Here is a 19585-nt window from a genome sequence, read left to right as displayed (position 1 = left end):
GGCTTTAATCTCCCACACAGGGAGTGTGAGTTTTAAATGGGGTTACCTGAAAGGGTGATGCCATTTGGGATCTACCCCCTGTGTGGGAGATAAAGGTCATGTCTCCCATAGGTATGAATTTCATCCAGAATAGCCTAATCATTTGATTCTTGCAAAGTATTTACAACTGTTTCGATTTTTTTGAAACTTCACAAGAATCAACTTTGATTCATACAATTGTATTTAAATAGTCTGCATAAAAATTGATTTATTGAGCCAAAATTCTAAACCTGACTTGCAATTGCTACAATTACTGACATAATTTTAACTTTTACCATCACATATTAATCCTATGGGCACTACTGTCTTTCTTACAGGGCCCCCGATTAGCAAATTACATGATCATCTGAGTCACCGATTAAAATAAAGCCTCTGAGCCATTTTAAGCTTAATTCCCTTCAGCCCACTGGCTATTCTTACCGCATCTCTGATTGGTTCAGTCAGCACATGATATAGAGAAGATATCTCTTTGTAACCAATCAAAATAGTTCTTATAATGCTGATAATTTGGCCAGTAGTGCCCATGGGCTTAACAACAGCGTGAATAATTGATATATAACCATAATATTGTTGTTTAAAAAGAAGATATTGCAACTTCAGCACCTGTAATTACCATCTACTATTTACTGTTATCACCCTGATCAAAGATCCTGTAGAGTACAACATATGCTTATACTTCTTGTAAGCACACATAAAATTAGCCTATTGTTGAGACTTCATTCAGGGATTTGCAACTATAATCTATAAGCTGTATAATCCCTGTCATCATACTATGTAGCCTACTTCAACTACTTCGATTTAGGCCCTTTGAAAGTTAATATTTTCTATTACGTCCAGGCTGATTCTGTCAATCCAAATGAACTCCCTCTCCTTTGACCGCACAGCCCGAGAAAAAAGTGTCTACTGAAGTTGGATTTGAATGGATGAATGCATAATTAGCTGAATTGTCCCATGAATATCTATGTTTCATCACAATCATGTGCATACAAGATTGATGACTGGGTCTAGTGGTACTGCAGATATGGTGGCACCTGCATACACATTATATGTTTTAATGAGATAACATCATGGTCATTTTACTGGTGTGTAGTTCACTAGCTGATCCAAAGCCAGTAGACCCTTTTTTCTCTGGTACATGGTTCTCTGGAGGTGACAGTTTTCAATTGGGCAGGGTTTGTGAAAGACAGCAAAAATAATGGTTTAAAAAAGGTGGTATACGAGTAGACTTTATGAGTCCGGCAAGGCCCGCAGAGCTGGCATAGTATATGTTCGCGGGCAACTCAACCCAAACCTCCACGTGGTGTCGGATGGGTAACGCAAACTTGGGCAACGGGAAACAGGCTTGGATGCGAGGAAGTCAAGCTAGCGGAGGATCGAGTAGACTACATACTAGGCTAATTCTGAGTAGGCTTACGTGAAGGTAAAAATCAGGACATATTATATTTTGAAATGTCAAACCTTTTAAACTAATGTAAAATATAATGGGTAACAAGGAACTCTCCATGATTAGGCGGACACATACCTGCTATGTTCAAGTAAAAAAATTGTAGTCAATATCATTTTTTTCTTCTTCTGTTGGGTCCTAACTGACCCGACAATCTACCTCTGCATCTTTCTGGAACTCGTTGTAGAAGTTTAGAGTCTGGGCAACAGACTTTGCTAGATACGCCATGGTGCCGTAACGACCGCTCGCGCGCTGTCGTAGAAATGTAGACACACACCTGCAATGCCACCGCATCGGAGTGGGTATGGACGGTAAAAGTTGGGTTCTTTACTAGTACAGCACAGAGTTGCATCACCCTCACAAAGACCCTGTATACAAGATATTGAAATAAAAGAACATCATATACAAATGCAATAAACTGTGCACAGTACTGCACACTCTTGTCAACCAGTGTTTATATTACAATGCCAATTGTTGCAGCATATGCAACTATCAGACCTTTTAGTTCTTCGCTGTCATTTTCTGCTCCACACACAATCCATATTCACTGGTAGCTTTGCGACACACACACTGAACTGGTAAGGATAAAAACAACACAAATGCTACTGTATTTCTCCTAGAAACAAACACTTCTGGAGTATACATTGCATGCATACTGTTAATCTCGAGTAATAAGTCTTAATCCTCATGTTTTCTCTAATTAATTCACTAGAATTGACAAAATATTATTTCTCCTTAATGCTTGTTGCTAGAGAAGCGTGAAGAGATATGATTTGGAGCCGTGGGCCTATTTATAGTGGGAATTCCAATTGAATGAACGCAGCTTTCAATAGCGTGACGATTTCTTGCGTACACTTTGAGATGTACGCTAGCGTGTGCGACTGTGCGTGAGTAACGCGGAAGTGAATCCAACCATGCCAACGCACTTGTGATTGGTTAGCACTGTATCCAAGGTCGTGCGTTCGCGATGTAGTTTGAAATACGCGATATACGATCGTGGTTGGATCGAGTACAGCTGTTGAAAGCTGCATTCATTCAATTGGAATACACTATAACACTTTGATGCCATTGGCTTCATTGATAGCTCAGATGGTAAAGACCGCTGGTGTAGATAACCAGGGGTCCGAGGTTCATGGTCAAGGATGACATTTCTTCTTCCTTGGGCCTTCTAGTTGTCAACAATTCTTTTCAGTCGTTGTTGGGCAGGAAAATCCTTTTATGTGTTTGTGGCCCCTGAACATGTTTAAAACAAAACTGCCAACTGGTTACATAGGAGGTTTTGCATTAAACATGTTCAGGGGCCAATGACACATATATAAGTTTATACACTAACCTGATCAACAAGGAATATCTCATTTGCATCAATGACTAGCCTGTCCACCCTGATTGTCCCACCAAGATTCTTCAGCCAGTCATTCTCCACAACCAGGGACAGCACCATAAGAGCTTCCACCATTAATTGCCGGTATTCTGGCTGGGGGATGAGATTCAGTACTGACTCAACACGTAAGGCAAATTTGAATTCATGAGGTGTCATCTCTCGGGTTAGATTCTGCGACAGGAGGTGACCATCAATGCTGAGGCCCTGACACTGTATAAGAAGAGAATTACAGAATATTATTGAAATAGTTGCTATAAAGGCCTATCGTCACTCTGCTACAATAATTGCCTCATTTTTCCAGCCGAATTGAGCTTTTTGTCAAAATCATGTCTCTGTTAGCATGTGCACCTGCTGTAATAATGCTATTGACATTTGACCAATCATAAAGGAGATTTTGGGGTGAGTCAGGCAATTTTGACAGGTGATGAATGGTGAGTAAAGCATTTTAACACCAGAATTTATGCCTAGGTAGCTGTTTGTTTGAAGATTTTGCTATGATTTTTGCCAAAGTTAAACGCCAAAGTCCCTGAAAGTCACATGTAAAAGTTATGTAAAAACCCTAATAATTTCTGATAATAACTTTTAATTTGTCTCATTTTCATTTGTTCTTGTCTAAAAATTGGTGAATAAATATGTTTATATGCATGCTTGAACAATATTTTGTACTTTTTATCAAAACTACAAAAAATGAGTTGGGCAATTATCATACCAGGGTGATGATATCTAAACCTACACAGAAGCATACATTCACATATATGTTGAGGTTTTAGAGATTTTATAAATTGTCACCTTTCAATCTTGATAAGGTAAAGGTATTTACATGTAGTCCTGATTTCGGAATACAAGCCTACAATTGACATTGTAAACTATTGCAAGGCTTGTGAAAGAAATGTCTTTGCCTATGTAATCAAGATTAAATAGGTAACAATGCAATCATAAGCAAAACCTCAAATAGTACAGGAGCAGCAACCTCAAAAAAATGACTTCGTTCATCCCCCACTACATACAAGGTTTGACACCATAGGTAGTTAGTATGGACCCTCTAGATCACTGCTAGGTAGGTAGTGGACTCAAATTGTGGTATCACTTTTTTTTTACAGGTCATTTTATGTGTGGAAGTATAATCGCATAAAATCACCAAAAATAGGACAAAATTAAGGGGTAGGGGAGATATAAATTCTCATAACTCAACTTTTACTCATAATAATGAATTTATTTTGGTATGAATATGTAGCTAATTGATTGTTCTAACTGCCTAGTATTATTTGAAAGCAAACCTAGGTTTCATTTGATCATGATTGGAAGTGGCCAGTCCATACACTAGTGAAAAATCAGATTTTTCACAACAATGCGCAGGGTGGGTGTTTTTGTGACATTGGCTTCAAATTTTACTATTGTGCCAATTTCTATTTTCAAAATTAATTAAGTTTCCTTTTTTAATTTTGTTTTTAATATCAAGCATATCTAGGCAAACTTTGATGTTCTGGTTCAAATATTTATGTATGTGCATGTTTGCTTGCATGTTGGTTTGTGTTGTGTGGGTTTGGGGTAGGTGTGTGTGGGTATGTGGGGTGGGTGCGGGGTGTGTATAGGGTTCAGGGTTGGGGTGTTTTACATGTTTTAACTTGAATATGTCACTCGGCTGAACAATGTAAGTTCTATTAACAAAATTTGTTTGTTAAGTTGCCATTCATGTAATATTTTGAATATTTATATGTGTGGGGTGAGATCAACCGCTGTTTGTCAGGAAAATAGACTGAAAATGTAAAAAAATAGTTACTTTTCCACATGTAGCAGCGTGTGTAACAATATTAAGGGTAGGGGAAATATAAACCATCATAACTCAACTTCAACTCATGATAATGAATTCATTTTGGAATTAATATGTAGCTAATTGATTGTTCAAACGTGTTAGTATTATTTTAAAGCAAAGCAAACATTAATTGTCAGGTAGATAGCCATAAAATGTGAGAAAAGGTTACTTTTCTATGTATAACCATGTCAAATATGGCATTATTAAGGGGTAGGGGAAATAAAAACCACCATAACTCAACCTTTACTCATAATAATGAATTCATGTTGGTATCAACATGTAGCTAATTGATTGTTCTAACTTTCCAGTATTATTTTTAACAGAAAAACCATAAGATAGACATAAAATATGATAAAAAGTTAATTTTCCAATGTGTAACAGCGTAAAATTTGACAATATTAAAGGTTAGGGGACGTACAAACCAACGTAACTCGACATTTATTCATTATAATTCATTCATTTTGGCAGTAATATATAGCTTTTTGGTTGTTGTAATCTTTTAAAGCAAAATAACCATTAATTGTTAGCTGGAAAGACATAAAATGTTAAAAAAATGTCAATTTTTTATGTGTAGTACCGTAAAATATGACAATATTAAGGTGTAGGGGACATTCAAATCACCAAAACTCAAGTTTTACTGATGAAAATGAATTCATTTTGGTAACAATATGTAGTTAATTGTTAGTTCTAACTTTCTAGTATTATTTAAAAGCAATTAAACCATTAGTTGTGAGGTAGATAGACATAAAATGTACGAACATGTTAATATTCAATGTCTAACAGCGTAAAAAATGACAATATTAAGGGGTAAGGGGACATACAAATCACCAAAACACAGGTTTCACTGACGAAAATGAATTCCATTTTGGTATCAATATGTAGCTATTTGATTGTTCTCATTTTCTGGCATTATTTTAAAAACAATTAAACCATTAGTTATCAGGTAGTTAAACATACAATATGAGAAAAATGTTAATATTCAATGTCTAACAGCGTAAAATATGACAATATTAAGGGGTAGGGGACATACAAATCACCAAAACTCAAGTTTTACTGATGAAAATGAATTCATTTTGGTATCAATATGTAGCTATTTGATAGTTCTAACTTTCTAGTATTATTTTAAAAGCAATTAAGCCATTAGTTGTCCGGTAGATAGACATAAAATGTATGAAAATGTTAATATTCAATGTCTAGCAGCGTAAAATATGACAATATTAAGGGGTAAGGGGACATACAAATCACCCAAACTCAAGTTTTACTGATGAAAATGAATTCATTTTGGTATCAATATGTAGCTATTTGATAGTTCTAACTTTCTAGTATTATTTTAAAAGCAATTAAGCCATTAGTTGTCCGGTAAATAGACATAAAATGCATGAAAATGTTAATATTCAATGTCTAACAGCATAAAATATGACAATATTAAGGGTAAGGGGACATACAAATCACCCAAACTCAAGTTTTACTGATGACAATGAATTCATTTTGGTATCAATATGTAGCTATTTGATAGTTCTAACTTTCTAGTATTATTTTAAAAGCAATTAAGCCATTAGTTGTCCGGTAAATAAACATAAAATGCATGAAAATGTTAATATTCAATGTCTAACAACATAAAATATGACAATATTATGGGGTATGGGACATACAAATCACCAAAACTCAAGTTTTACTGATGAAAATGAATTAATTTTGGTATCAATATGTAGCTATTTGATAGTTCTAACTTTCTAGTATTATTTTAAAAGCAACTTAAAATTCATTAGTTGTTCGGTAGATAGACATAAAATGTATGAAAATGTTAATATTCAATGTCTAACAGCGTAAAATATGACAATATTAAGGGGTAAGGGGACATACAAATCACCCAAACTCAAGTTTTACTGATGAAAATGAATTCATTTTGGTATCAATATGTAGCTATTTGATAGTTCTAACCTTCTAGTATTATTTTAAAAGCAATTCAGCCATTAGTTGTCCGGTAGGTAGACATAAAATGTATGAAAATGATAATATCCAATGTCTAACAGCGTAAAATATGACAATATTAAGGGGTAAGGGGACATACAAATCACCCAAACTCAAGTTTTACTGATGAAAATGAATTCATTTTGGTATCAATATGTAGCTATTTGATAGTTCTAACCTTCTAGTATTATTTTAAAAGCAATTAAGCCATTAGTTGTCCGGTAGATAGACATAAAATGTATGAAAATGTTAATATTCAATGTCTAACAGCGTACAATATGACAATATTAAGGGGTAAGGGGACATACAAATCACCCAAACTCAAGTTTTACTGATGAAAATGAATTCATTTTGGTATCAATATGTAGCTATTTGATAGTTCTAACCTTCTAGTATTATTTTAAAAGCAATTAAGCCATTAGTTGTCCGTAGATAGACATAAAATGTATGAAAATGTTAATATTCAATGTCTAACAGCGTAAAATATGACAATATTAAGGGGTAAGGGGACATACAAATCACCCAAACTCAAGTTTTACTGATGAAAATAAATTCATTTTGGTATCAATATGGAGCTATTTGATAGTTCTAACCTTCTAGTATTATTTTAAAAGCAATTAAGCCATTAGTTGTCCGGTAGATAGACATAAAATGTATGATATTCTATGGGGTTGACCCATAATTTTCATGTCAAAAAGGGGGCCCTACAATTTTTGAGGTCTGTAAGGGGGGGGTCGAAAGAATATTTTATGATGAAATTTTTTTGCATCAGGCACCTCCCCTTACAAGTGTTTGTGAACGGTCTATTACGCTGCTAGATATAGAAAATGACTTCTTCTGACAGTTTCTGTGTATCTACCTGACAACTAATGGTCGCTTTGTTTATAGAAAGTTAGAACAGCCAATCAGATACATTTTGATACCAAGATGAATTCATTTTCATGAGTAAAAGTTGAGTTATGGCAGTTATAAATTTCCCCTACCCCCTTAAATTTGTCATTTTACGCTGTTAGACATAGAAAATTTACCTTTTCCTCACAGTTTCTGTATATCTGCCTGACAAATAATGGTCGCTTTGCTTTAAGATAATACTAGAAAGTTAGAACAATCACTTGGATATATTTTGATACCAAGATGAATTCATTTTCATGAGTAAAAGTTGAGTTATGGCAGTTTATATTTCCCCTACCCCGTAATATTGTCATCTTCACGCTGTTAGACATAGAAAAGTTACCTTTTCCTCACAGTTTCTGTATATCTGTCTGACAACTAATGGTTGCTTTGCTTTAAAATGATACTAGAAAGTTAGAACAATCACTTAGATACATTTTGATACCAAGATGAATTCATTTTCATGAGTAAAAGTTGAGTTATGGCAGTTTATATTTCCCCTACCCCTTAATATTGTCATATTTACGCTGTTAGACATAGAAAACGTCACCCTTTTCTCACAGTTTCTGTGTATCTACCTGACAACTAATGGTTTCTTTGCTTTAAAATAATACAAAAAAGTTAGAACAATCAATTAGATATACATATTAAATTGAATTGAATAGAATTAATACCAAGATGAAGTCAATATCATGAGTCAAATATTGAGTTCTGATGATTTATTTTCCCCTACCCCTTAATATTTTTCTATGTTATGCTGATATACGAGGGAAATCAACATCAGTTTTTGTTGGGTTTTTTGGTTTTTTTAACATTTTCTGTCTTTTTCCCAGTGGTTACTCACGTCCTACACATAAATATTCACATCAATGGAAACTTAACGGATTATGTAAATGGAAGTTGGTGCAGTGAAGTGACATATTAAGACATGTACACACACATTCATCCCCTCCCCCCCCCACAAACCCTATTTACCCCCAGCACCCCCCCCCCCCCACACACACACACACACACCTCGTCCCCACAGACACCCCAACGAACTCTCATACGTATTATAATGATTGGAACTGTTACAATAATGTTTCCCTTGATATGCTTAACATTAAAAACTAAATTAAACATTAAAATTTAAATTAAAAATTAAAAATGGAAACTGAATCAATTTTGAAAATATAAAGTGGTATAGTTGTGAGATTTGAGGCCAATGTCAAACTTTACACATATGGTTTAAAAAATCAGATTACCACTCATTTATGGACTATACTTCCAAATATGCTCAAATGAAACCAGTTTTTGTTTAAAAATAATACTAGAAAGTTAGGAAAATCATTTAGCTACATATTGATACCAAAATGAATTCAAAATCACGAGTAAAAGTTGAGTTATGGGAATTTATATCTCCCCTACCCCTTAATTTTGTCCTATTTTTGGTGATTTTATGCGATTATACGTCCATACATAAAATGACCTGTAAAAAAAAAAGTGATACCACAATTTGATTCCACTACCTACCTAGCAGTGATCTAGAGGGTCCATACTAACTACCTATGGTGTCAAACCTTGTATGTAGTGGGGGATGAACCAAGTCCTTATTTAGGCCTCCTGTGAGATCTTGCTCCTGGACTAAAAAGGCTCAAAGCATTTGCAACATAACTCATAATGAATGAGTTTAAAACATTTTCAACATCAACTTCACTATTCATAATATTCTCAACTTTTTTCATAACAGGACGTAACATAACAATCTGAATTTCTGTAGCGCCATTTCATGCCTTGGCAAGCGATAACCAAAGTGCTTTACAATAGCAACTAAGGTATATACACTCCTCAAAGTAATTAAAGGATCAAAAAATTTCATTCAATATTTTTTAAAAACATTATCTTTCAAGATGTTTTAAGTGCCAGATGAAACAGTCATGACAAGACTTTTTACAGTGTTTAGTAGAGCATGGACATGGCCACATAATATAAAAAGATATTTCGATTAGGTACAAATATGGTCAAGATAATCTGGATGCAATTTTTTGATCCTTTAATTACTTTGAGGAGTGTACATGTATATACAAAAGCAACAACTCAAAAACAGTCTGCCTTATCAGGGTAACAAAAAATATTCTAACATCACCTACCCTTTCAAGTACTTTCCACACTTTGGTATAAAAATCAGATGGTGCTCTGTTGAGAGCGCCATCTAGCCTTCTTCTACGCAGCCATTGTCCTGCACGGTCCTCATAGTCATCAGCATTTTCATCATCTAGGATGACCTCGCTGAGTGTCATACGTCTACTTGTTGCTCTGCTTCCAGGCTTGCTGGAACCTCGACTGGATAGACCCTGTGATAATTGTAGATATTAAAATCTATTAGTATGTGATCTACTAATTTCATGTTTTTATTGTGCTGTTTTGTATGTTTTATATTGCATAATGCTAATTTTGTTGAACTTGCATATTGTTCAATTTCCTGCTTTATATCTGGGGTATACTATTGGTATATGTTGGTGAATGATTGCTGCATCCATCTATCACTCTTACTTCCTGGACCTAGAGTGAAACTTTGCAGTGTGAAGGAAAATTACAACTTTTGGAGTCATTCTTCCAGTTTGACACAGTGGATATAACAGTTTCTTGAGCAAGAATTGAGAGACTATCAGACTGGACAATATTTAACAACTTCATGAAAAGATTAGGCTGCTGTTTCACATTCTGTTAGCTTTCCCATTCACCCCAACGGAAATATTTCACTCCAGAGTCAGAGAGAGGTTAAGGAATAGCCAAAGAATAGCCAAGTTATGACAACACACTGATCGACAGAATAGATTCAACATGACAAAATACTTACTGACACCTGCTGCTGCAACTCATCAACACCAAACACCTTAGACTTCCTATGACTGACTATGGATAACTGCCTTTCCATTAAAGCTGATGCATTACTTGCTGTATCAAGAAAATAAAACAAATCATCTCCATTCATTCACTGGAAGAGTACAAATGAGTAAGAAAAAACAATTCAATGAATATTCTTATAAACAGTTGTTACTGGTTCTTGCCTGCGTTATATGAGACAATAGAGCAAATTTGGGTGTGTATCGTTTGAGTTGCGCATAACATGGTATACGCCCAGTGATGGGGTGTGATATTTTGTGTGAAGGACTCAATGGATTTGTCCATTTCATACATGGGAGTAACCGGTTGAACTTGATAAAATAAAGAGTAAATTACATGCAAACATGATTTTACAGGTGATGTTTAAGAATGAGAATAAAGTATTGTTTTGAGATCCACCCATGTCTCCATCGCCTGATATAACATGGAAGATAGCATCATTTTTGTGTGAAACAACTTGGCGTGCCGCCTCCTTGTTCCACTTAAAATAATGCTATCTCGTGTGTTATATCAGATGATACAGACATGGATGGGTCTCAAAACAATACTTTTATTCTCTCAGTCACACCATCATCTACAAATTGTTTTAACAATTAGTAGCATAACATGGTATACGTCCAGTGATCTCACGCATCCATGGGGTGTGATATTTTGTGTGAAGGACTCAATTTCATACATGGGAGTACATGAAATGTACTCATACAGGGTGTATCAAGTTAGAGGGATTATGACAGATTTTTAATCAGAGGGAAATAGCTTAGGATACATATGTACAACTTTTTTTACTAAATTAAATACACTGTAAAATAAATAAAATGTAGAAATAAATATACTGTAACAATAATTAGACTGTAAAAATAAATACACTGTCAAATAAAAAATAAATACACTGTATATATAAATGAATTTCTCAATGCCAGATATGGGTAAGTGCAATAGCCGCCATGTGACGCTACCATGTGTAGATGAGTACAATATACTGTGTGTAAATTGCCAAATATTCACATGGCAGCTATTGCACTTATCTACTTCTGGCACTGAGCAGTCAAATTACTGTAAAAATAAATACACTGTAAAAATAATCCACTGTAAAAATAATCCATTGTAAAATTAAATACATTGCAAAAATAAATACAATTGGTTGTCAAATGGCCAAGAAGAGGAGAAGTCTATTATAGTGTAGGAAAGTGGATTATGTTTATATTAATAAAATGTACAGGGTGTATCAAAATGATTGGTACCCACCAGTAACCAGTGAGCATGGCCAAGAAAGCCACATCAAAATGTAGTAAAACATCCACCTTATTTGCAGATTTATGTTATAAAAGGTCATAAAACTCTCGTAATTTCACCAGGATCTAATGTTGAATGTGGAAAAAGCATGTGTTTCATTAGACAACAAAGCTGATGGGTAGCAATCATTTTGATACACCCTGTACACCCTACTGCAACATGTTTACCCCCCTCCTCACACCACACACCAGCAAACACAAAACGTTTTACATTACATAAATTGTTTAAATTTCGGGTGTAATAAAACATTCAATAATGTTTTTGAGAAAAAATGTTAGCAAAATACTTTGCAATTTAAATGTTTGCTAAACTATATTTTACAATAAAATTTAAAAGTTGTTGCATAAAACGTTTTACATACATTGACATGACCTTTATATAACCCAACATATAAAATAAATTAATAAACGTTTGTCCAAACCAAAACACATTTATATTATGTTTTACATTTCAAAAACATTTCTGTGTTTGCTGAGATCGGGCCTGGGATACCATCACCTCATTGAGAATATTTTATGCTATTGTATGCTAACTACATGCACTAAATGACTTGAAACCAGAAAGCATTTGATGACAAAGTATTATTTCATATGTTGCCAGGCCTGTACGGCGGGGGTGCCCAAATTTGCAAAAGTATAAAAAAGTCCCTAACAAACTTTTTTACACGTTTTTTGGTTAAAAATGGTCCACATTTTGGGAAGAAGTCCACTTTTCACAAAATTGCACCCCCCTGGAAAAGAGTCCACATTTTCAAAAGCAGCCCCCCCCCCCCGCAAAAAAATCCTACATACAGGCCTGTTTGTTGCATATCATAATTAAGCAGAGCTTACTGGTATGTCACTTATATTATTAGGGAAAAAACTTGCAGTATTGTATAATTTTATAATCTACAACAAATATTAACAAAAAGCACTTTTTTTGCCGAAATGAAAAAATACTGCAGCAGCTGAACAAGCAATTTGCAGCGGCTGATCTGGCAATCTGCAGCGGCTGATCAGGCAATCAAACCTATTAATATTACTATTTGCAAGCTCTATCAGGATAAATACTGATGAATAAAGACAACTGCTGATTTTTTTCAGGCAAAATAATATATAAACAAATGACTATTCCTAATTCCAGTCATGGCTCTAGTTAAGTAACACAAATGGAATAATTATATAATAGCTACATACCCAAACTTAACCCTAACTTTAATCACAGGGTGCAGAAGGTCTTCTACAGTTATACCCACATGCCTATATAAACAGTGCACTAATGCAGTACTGAACACAATAGTGCTGCCGACATTGATTTTATACATGTAGTCTGGGCAAGAACCCACATGTTACTTTTTTTTAGCACGGTATGTGTTTCATTTGTTTTAGGTGAATGGGATGGCATAAGACTTGAGTTGAGGCCAATAAATATAGGGATATGGAATCTTGCTTATTTTGTCATTTTGAGCTACTACGATGTAATGTGTAATAATAATAATAATAATAATAATAATAACAATAATAATAATAATAATAATAATAATAATAATAATAATAATAATAATAAATAATATTAATAACTAGAAACATCACAGTTTTCGATGCAAGGCGTCAAATGGGACGCCTCCACCCGGATGACCCCCAAATGACCTTGCAATGACCCCTTAGTGACTCCGGATGACCCTGAAATGACCTTCCAAAAATTTGACTGTACCCACAAGCACATAAAACCAATTTTATCAATGTGACCTAAGATGACCCCTTGGTGACCCCAGATGACCCCAAAATGACCTTCCAAAAATTTGGCTCTAAATGTTGACTGTACCCACCAAGTTTCAAGCCCATACGACCAATTTTATTAATTTGACCTCAGATGACCCCTTGGTGACCAAGATGACCCCAGAATGACCTTCAAAAAATTTGGCTCTAAATGTTGACTGTACCCACTAAGTTTCAAGCCCATATGACCAATTTTATTAATTTGACCTCAGATGACCCCTTGGTGACCCTGAATGACCCCGAAATGACCTTCCAAAAATTTGGCTCTAAATGTTGACTGTACCCACCAAGTTTCAAGCCCATACAATAATTTTTAGTAATTTGACCTCAGATGACCCCTTGGTGACCCTGGATGACCCCAAAATGACCTTCCAAAAATTTGGCTCTGAATTTTGACTGTACCCACCAAGTTTCATGCCCATACGACAGTTTTGTAATTTGACCTCAGATTGACCTTTGTAGTCAGAGTTTTTGACCATGACCAACCTATCCTGAAAATCTGAAGTCAATCCGCCCATCCATGCCCGAGATACAGCATCCGGACGGACGGAAGCACGGAAGGACAGTGCAAAAACAGTATGCCTCACGGTGGAAGCATAACAACAACAGGAAGGAAAGCCTCTACAATTTGATCAATGCTTCTGCAAACTTTGAAGGTTGAAAATTATACTAGAAATTTCAAATGAATAAACACAGCCTGAATACATGTAGTGTGATGATTTTTCGCGAGATATGCACCAACGTGTGCGTGTGTAATGGTGAAGTGAATCTAATCATGCCAATGCACATGTGATTGGTTAGTTTTTAAATTATTGTATCCAAGGTTGCGCTCAAGTTGTAGTTTGAAATATGCAATATATGATCGTGGTTGGATCATGTAAAGCTGTTGAAAGCTGTCTTCATTCAATTGAAATTTCTAGTATAGTTGCCGCAAATTGGACCCTGGTCTAATCAAAATGTTCATTGTTCATTGATACATCAAAAAACCTACCGCTAATTACACACACAGACATACATTATTATTAAAGGTATGGCATTTATGTTTCACTCAATCATACTCAAAGATTACATCAATTCATAATGCCAATTATTTGAAAAGTACCGACAATGGGACTTGATTTGTGTCATATATAATTAACATTAAAAAATACACAATGAGTTTCTGAATCTGTCACACACAAAATCAAATCCAGGTACATTCCAGTGCATTTATTCACCCGAGAGCAATTTAATCAATTCATCATATCTCCAGGCTACGAAAAAATACATAATATGTCTAGATATCATTTCAAAAAACATGTCACTGATCTTTGATGACCCAGATTATATTAAAGGGTTATTCAGAGATCTATTAATACCAAACTACACTATTCCCCAAATATGCCAGAATATTTACTACATGTCGTAATTAACCCCTGCAGTGTATAAGCTGAAGTTTTTGTGTCAATTTTGATTATGGCCAAGCAGAAGGAATAGCATTCAAATTCAATAGGAATGTGATCCCAGAGACAGACATAACCTTTCAATTTATTTCATATGTTGTCAATATTTCATCAAACAAATAGTTTCAGGGTATTCTCTAGATTAATCAACCATTTTTAAGCAGGCTTCACACAATTGTGAAGTTTTTATTGTTGTTGATCTGTGAAAGTCCATATAAGTGGAGTAAATTAAACCCATCCACCTCCTTCTGTATGGACCAACTCCCATAATTCAATACCAAACTATCAGATATTGGGCTATTCCAGTTGAAATCCATACTCCCCCTGCGGAAGATTTTGGAAATATCTTCCACAGGGGGAGTATGTTTTTCAAATGTAACTAGTCAGAGTTAATCATTTTGAAACCCATACTCCCCTGTATTATGGTTTTACCTATACACAATGTAACTTCCACACCTGGAGTGATTATTTCAAATGAAGTTACCCAATTGTCTATTCTATTCAAAACGCATACTCCCTCTTTGGAAGACTTTAGCTAAATCTTCCACAGGGGTGGTATGGATTTTAAATGGAATGGCCCATTTCAAGCTGCAAAATGCCAGTCCAGTCCAAAATAAAGCAGTATACAATGTTTTTTAATATTCTGTAAGGTAGAATATTGTAAATTTAATTTTGAAAATTCATATAATAGCTTTATCTTACATTTATCTTACATTGCACTCCACATCACCTACTTTCCAAAGGTACAGCACTTTCCATATAGACTGCTGCCCTCATTCGTCAACTTTCTGGATTGACGACTGAGAAAACTACGTGGAAAAAAATTGATGGACCTTTGCAACCAGATTCTGGTTGCACATGAATATTAAGCAGGTTGCAAATTTTCACAGAGACTGCGCAGTTGTATACAAGACCCGAGTTTGTTGTTTTTAGAAATTCAGAGCGTGATCTTGTCACAACGGCGCAGTACACACGGCGCGGTACGCAGGCGCCGCTAGCCAGTCGAGCTATGGCACATTAACCAAAGTTGCAAGCATAGGTCCGCCACAATTTGAACTGTAAGATAATCAGTCGTCACTACGAAGCATAACACAGTACATGCGCAGTGTAGACGGCTGGTGGAATAAGTCTAATTGAGTGGTATAATAATCATAGCATGAGAAACAAATTTAGTTTCTGCAGGTACTATTCCCAATGCAATGATCAAAACCTCATCACAACATTCAGTGAAACACACAATGTGCAAGAAGTGTAGGTGTATATTAATAATATACATTTTATTATAAATTTATTAGTGCACATATGCATTCACAAAACGTGTGTTATCAAATATCATTTTGTGTAACTAAACACTGAAGGTGCAGTGATTTATGGTCAGGGTCCAATGATTTTCACAGCATGAAATCCCACAACGTGCCGCAAAATTTTCTGTTCCCAGCGCAATTTCATTTGCTCCGCAAAATTTGAGTTCAAATTCAAAATGTAAACAAAAACAGTCATTTTGTTGAAATGTCAGCCATTTATGAAGCGTTACAGTCATGTCAATCATTTGCTAATCTCTCGTACAAGTGTTGCTTATAGTTTCGCATATTTATCATCATGCTAAATGTTCGTCTTTACGCATGTTTAGAAACTTTGAGGAATATTGAAATTCTGATATATTTGATAGTCTACAAGAATTTCTGCAATTTGCACTCATACCATAAAACAAATACAGCAGCAGTAACAAATGCTTGAGCTACTGTATTCAACCTAAATAATTAATCCCCTGGGTGCTTAAGTATGTCAATTTCAGGGTTACTTATTAAAATTATGTAAGGAAAGTCACAAATGGGAATAATACACACATTCAAAATACACTGTATTCGATTCTGAAGTCAAAATCATCTTAATCCTAAGGAAGTTTAGTAGGCATTTTAACACATTAGGTGGCATTTATAGTAAGTTGTACAAGTGCATTGAAAAGGGTGTGCTCAAGACAGCTGTCACTCAAAAATTTCTGTAATGGCACCTTTTAGGTCGAATACGTTAGATGTGATTTGGTATTTCACAGCACACAAAGATTTTGTATAGAACATTTTTCATCATTATCATTTTGTCACAGCAGCTCACATCTAGGGAAATGATATTATATTTAAATCCATCAGTGGGTGCAAAATTAAAAAACTTTATGATAATATCAGCACATCAAGTCCACAAATAGTTGTTAATATAAATATTAGCCACATAAAATCCAAGCAGACAAAGTAAGTTACAACATTTATTAATGCTGGTTGTGCAGGAGTCAGTCAACTTACATTTGTGATGTGATGATTGCGCTGTGATATTACACAGTCAAATCCAATGGAAGCATTGCAACAATAGAAACAAGAGAAAAGGATAGAAATAGGTAGGGGAAAATTTAGTCAGATTATGGACCAGTGTACAGGTAGGGTTGGGGTGACGCAACAGGTGTTAGTAATATCGTCAAGGATGCTATCGATTCCTTGAGGGATTGTGATATATTCCATACATGACATCATTCTTGTAATTCCCTTCACATTGGGTTGTTCCATTTAAAATCCACACACCCCCTGCTGACAACTTCTCTGCTATTTCACTTCCAGCTGCACATTATGTTCAATCCAGCTGGACATAGTTTTTTAGGTAGTATGTTAAATTCAAGATGAAAATTGGTGCAATTGTATGAAATTCACTTGAATTTGACACAATGGCATAAAATTATTGCAAAAAATTATTGCGAATTGCAAAAATCTACAATTTTCACTTTTATGGATGAAAATGGTTGGATAAACTAATTCAAAATGCTGAATTTGGTTTCAAGTAAAAAATCGACTGAGGGTGTGAATTTCAAGTGCAACAACCCAATGCAATGTCACCAAAAGACCAATAATCTGTAGATCAGGCTATTGCAGAAATCAGGCTATTGCATAACATATCATCTACAGTTATTTTCCCATGCTTGCTGTGGCATATTAATGGCAGAGGCCTATTTGACAGCTTCAAGGCAAATAGTAAGTATACAGTTTGAAAAATGGATCAGAATAAGAATGTTACATACATACATTGCATAATATTAGATAAGCTGCACATTCCACAAAATACCTGCTATTTAGCCATGTCTTGGCTATATTAGGCTATTCCAGTTGAAATCCATATGGAAAATATTTCGCAGCAAACACAATAAACAATCAAGATATAAAGAACTTGTACATGGATAAAAAATGAGCTCCAGTTCCATGAATTTCAGTTAAAATCCATACACCCCCAATGGAAGATATGACCTTCATCTGCCACACAGGTTATGTAGATTTCAAATGATGTCACCCATTCAGGTAACTCCATTTGAAATACACACTCCCTGTGTGGAAGATTAAACTTGTGTCTTCCATAGGGGAGCATGGATTTTAACTGGAATAGCACATTGTTTATGCATGTACAAGTTTGTTTATATCTTGATTGTTTATCGTGTTTGCTAAGAAATATGTTTACATGATATTGTAGAACATACACATAATAACAACTTTTATTTTAGGAAAATAGTAATCCAATGGTCCTCAATGTTTTATGATGAAGAACTCCTTACCGAGTTGTTGCTAGTATCCAAAATTAACAATGTTGTATAATTTGTGGATACCATGACAGTAATTACACCAATGTTTTTTTTCCAACTGATCATAGAAGGATCAGTGATCAAAGGGAAGGGAAGGCCAGGGTTTTTCAAATGCAATTTTCAGTTCTATATTGCAATTTCCCACTCAAATGAATAGCTTTTTTTATACGCAATATTTCAGCAAAAACATGTACAATGTGAAAAAGAAAGAAAATAATAATAAATAATATGGTACTAGCTATTAATGGCTGCGGAGAAAACTTGTGAGGAGCTTGACAAGCCATGGGCCCTTTTGACGAGCCACAGACCCTTTGTTGCTGCAGAAAAGTTTTGTTGGAATTTGCCACTGCTTCTGGCACTAACAATGGCAAAACACCTGTTAAGAAGCCAAACTATATCCAAACTACACTGTGCCTTGCAAAGACCGTAACAGAAACATAATATCATATTCTATCATACCACTAAAACCAAGATACTGCTACCTGAAGAAAATCTTGTACCTAGTCAGTGAGTGCATAGTTATGCTTTATATCTAGTCATTAACTGTATGTACATATGTATTATTCCACTCTCCCCCAATGGGGGTGGGTCTACTTTGAATACAAAACTAGCAAAATAAACTAGCAAAATAAATCTGCAAACACTTTCAAAGTAAAGAAAAGAAAAAATGTTCCAAAAAATGTGGCAAATAAGGGGTCAAAATCATTCACTTTCACTGTATCTGAACAGTTACATCTCTATTTCTCTCTCTCTCTCTATTTTCAGGTTGGATCAATCCCAACCAAACTGAGTTTTGGCTAATTACAAGGAATAATTAGGTATACCATTCACACCTTAATACCACTGACACTAACCATAAACCCTAATCATAAACCTAAATCCTAATCGTAATACTAACCCTAACCTTAACAGATAGGGTGTGAATGGTATTCTGAAGTTATGTTGAAGTATGGAAGTAGAATGTTTGCTGTCTATGAAGAAAGAATTGAAGGCACTTATGGCTAACTACAGATGTATATATGCAACTTAACCCAGAGCATATAGTTATAAGAAAG

General features: G+C 34.9%; 1 protein-coding gene across 2 annotated transcripts in view; it reads right to left on the bottom strand.

The window, feature by feature from the left end:
* Positions 1-547: 547 nt before the first annotated feature.
* Positions 548-19585, bottom strand: part of LOC140161143 (probable phosphorylase b kinase regulatory subunit alpha) — a 59646-nt gene continuing 40608 nt past the window's right edge. The window contains exons 22-26 of one of the 2 annotated variants that reach the window (XM_072184575.1): positions 17215-17235; positions 10379-10476; positions 9669-9872; positions 2817-3074; positions 548-1851 (exon numbers count right to left, since the gene is read on the bottom strand). In XM_072184575.1, coding sequence (XP_072040676.1) covers positions 1699-1851; positions 2817-3074; positions 9669-9872; positions 10379-10476; positions 17215-17235 — 734 coding nt within the window. In that variant the 3' untranslated portion in view covers positions 548-1698. The remainder of the gene's footprint in view (positions 1852-2816; positions 3075-9668; positions 9873-10378; positions 10477-17214; positions 17236-19585) is intronic. The other variant, XM_072184574.1, reaches the window with a different exon arrangement.

This window comes from Amphiura filiformis, chromosome 9 (genome assembly GCF_039555335.1).
Source record: "Amphiura filiformis chromosome 9, Afil_fr2py, whole genome shotgun sequence".
Classification (NCBI taxonomy): Eukaryota; Metazoa; Echinodermata; class Ophiuroidea; order Amphilepidida; family Amphiuridae; genus Amphiura; species Amphiura filiformis.
Note: the sequence above shows the minus strand (reverse complement) of the source record. Positions and strands in the feature narration are given on the sequence as shown.